The following is a 3214-nucleotide window of genomic DNA, read 5'->3' on the forward strand; positions in this document are numbered from 1 at the left end:
CACTTCCTGTCGTCTTCTTCGTCTTTCCCTCAGTAGTAACTTCCTGTTGTTGATCACATGACTCATGTGACGCGAAGAAACAGTCTTTCCCCTGCACATTTACGAAGTACAGCAATTTTGATACAGCTGAAAATCCAGCTCATTATCATTAAATAAACTTTTCTTTCAATTGGTGTGTTTCTGTGGAGCAAATTTATTTTCGTAATTCCAATTTCTGGAATTAAATGGTCAATGGAAAAGCAGCTACTCTTGTTCTTTTGAAGCAGTTTAACACTTATTTTTTAGCAGCTTCTTACAAAGACACAAGGTTCTCCTGAATGTCTAGAAAAATCTAAAAAAAAAGTAAAAGTAGTATTTTTAAACCATAATGGAGTCATTATCTAATAAATAAATTAGATGTTAGACGTAAAACTCCAGTTTTAGCAAGAAAAAAGGCCTCGGTCTCTACAGGACCAGAGAGATTACAGATTGTTAAAACATTGAAGACTGAATTTTCCTTTCCACTTATTGGGTTATAGATGGTTTTTGTAGATTTGGAAAATCTGCTATCAACTATCTTTGTAAACAGTGGAGCTGTTTGACTCAAAGGCAAACAGCTCCACCCATCAGTGACCTTTAGTATTTCTATCAAACCCCTGATGGGGAGCCAAGTGTTTATGTGACACATAATGAGCAAAAGACAAAATGTTTCAGAGTAAATATCATTTTATCAGAAGTGAAAACATTTGAATGCTTTTTTTACAGCTTTGTTCTGTTGTTTCTTGTTCCCTTTTTGTTTTTTTCACTTCTTGAATTCACAGTATCGAGATCTTCACTTATTATATCAGCACTTCATGTAACTGGGACTTCTTGTCGCCATGCATGAAAAATAACTTAAATTCTGCCCTATTTTCTCACGTTGTCATTTTAACGCATTGGTTGCTCCTTCATGCCAGACTGAACTCTGTTCTCCTTTTTTAATTGGTAATTAAATTTTCCTTTGTACTTTTGCTCTGCTGGACTCGGTTTCTCTTTTCACACGAATTTCTGTGACATTTCATGAGTTCCTTCTTTTCGCCGCTGCAGAGGAAACAGTGCTGGTGAGGACATCACCAGATTTAGATTCTGAAGTCTGTGAAATGACCAAAAATGTCATGCCCTCAATATGATGAAGTGTCAAACTCCTTATCTCTTTCCTCCTTACGCACATATATAAGTGACACATTCAACACAAATTATGCAAAAATAAACACCAGATAGAGAAGTAATGAAAGTCCCAACTGTTGCAGAGACTTTCATCTCCAGGGTTTGAGATCAATTCTTTGTTTTTCTCTTGTTTTAATCTTAGGCCTGAACATCGTCTCTGTCATATCCAGCCTCGGTCTAAAAAAGGCCAGAGTGTCATTTCAGTCTCGAGCCCCCGTCTCTTGTGGACGTGCACACAGACAGCTGCGCCACAGCGCCATAGTTGTCATGCTTTGCTTTCTAATCCTGAACAGGCACAGATGAACCTTCTGCCTGCTGAAGATGTGAAAAATGCTTTAAAATGTTTTCTCCTCATCTCATCTGCATATTCTTTCACAATAAAAATGATTTAATTGATATTAATAAAAGTAGGCGGTCCATTTAAAATAAATAAATGTGAAGTTTGTAAGTTTATCCCCATTTTTAAGCACTTCTGATTAGAAATTATCGACTTTTTGTTTTCCTGGATTATAAATGCGACATAACAGAAGTTTATTTCTAGTGCAGGAAAAAGTGCAGTTTAGATTGGGATCTTGGGGTTAAACAGTCTTAAAAGCAACCAGATGCAATTTATAAGTAGGACTGAAACGATTAATCTGATTATTTGTGATTAATGGATTACTGAAATAATCATCAACTAATTTAGTAATTGATTAGTCGTTAATTGGAGTTTTAGACTCAACAAAATATAAATTTGCTGAAACAAAAACAACATTCAGAGCAGTAACCAAGTCAAAACTGTACAATATATATAGAGAGATTATTATATAATATGTTATTTTACTAGATTGTTTTATTAAGATTCAAATAACTTTACTTCACAACAGAATTTTACAAAACAAAGTCACTTCAGCTAAATCACGCCGTCATTGCGATTGTTCCTAGTTACCAAACATCATGTTCAATTCAAATTAGTTTGACAAACTTTCTCTGTAAGGAAACCCAGCAGTTTGCTTCATCGCTGACTTGCAGCATTCAGTCTTCCTGCAGAGGCGCAATCACTTGCACTGCACAGGTGGTTTAAAAGACAGTTATCTCTGATACTGACCAACTTATGTGAACTTATGAATTTAAAAAAATTATAAAAAGGTTTTCTTGCATTTAGCATAAATAAATTATTTTGGTAATTCTAACTATGCAAAATCAAGAGAAGTTTAATCAGATTTAACTTCAGACAGTTAGAAAAAAAACTATTTGTCTTATATATGTAGACAGTGGCACAACTACACATTATTCAAGTGGATGCGAAAACATAAATCGGCATAATTAGACTTTTGGGTCTTTATGGCACCACTAAATTATGACAAATGCACTGAAACTATTTATACAAAGTCAACTCTGACCAACATTATTTATTCTAAAATATTATTATTTTTGTAAGATTATTTAAAGTGTAGCAAAACTGTAAAAAAAAAAAAAAGACTTTCATTTAGTGATGAATGGATGCAGCATCACAGTCACAAGGACGGCAAATGAGAACTGAGTGGAAAGATCGCCTGAGTTGCGACACGTAAAGCTGGTGTCTGCGTCAGTGCCGTTAGAGCTGAATGTCACGAAGCCCGCTGTGGTGCCAGCGATCTGGTCTGTGATCCACGCCTGAAACTCCGACACTCGAGCGTAAACCTCAGGAAAATCAGCAGTGGCACAAGGGATCCCATAGCTTGTGATTCCAGCCTGGATCCACCTGGAGCCCTGCTTGCATTGCAGAGGTCCACCGGAGTCTCCCTAACACAGCACAACAAAATACACAGTTAAGTAACACAACAATAAATAACAAACAATGGGGTGTCTTGCAAAACTGTTTGTACCATTGAACGTTTAGATATTTTGTCAGATTACACTGCAAAACAACTAAATCTTAAGTATTTTGTCTAGTTTCTACCGAAAATATCTTAGTTCACTTGAGACAAAACCAACTTACAGGTAACTTTTCAGCAAGACATAGCAGCTTGTTTTAAGTAAATAATCCCTTTAAAAAAAGTTTTAGTTC

General features: G+C 35.7%; 1 protein-coding gene across 1 annotated transcript in view; it reads right to left on the minus strand.

Moving 5' to 3' along the window:
- Positions 1 to 2488: 2488 nt before the first annotated feature.
- Positions 2489 to 3214, minus strand: part of LOC106934943 (testisin-like) — an 11395-nt gene continuing 10669 nt past the window's right edge. The window contains exon 6 of the mRNA XM_015015126.1: positions 2489 to 2949. Within this exon, the coding sequence (XP_014870612.1) occupies positions 2650 to 2949 (300 nt within the window). The 3' untranslated portion in view covers positions 2489 to 2649. The remainder of the gene's footprint in view (positions 2950 to 3214) is intronic.

This window comes from Poecilia latipinna, unplaced genomic scaffold (genome assembly GCF_001443285.1).
Source record: "Poecilia latipinna isolate Pla-1442-1.1 unplaced genomic scaffold, P_latipinna-1.0 Scaffold1885, whole genome shotgun sequence".
Lineage (NCBI taxonomy): Eukaryota > Metazoa > Chordata > Actinopteri > Cyprinodontiformes > Poeciliidae > Poecilia > Poecilia latipinna.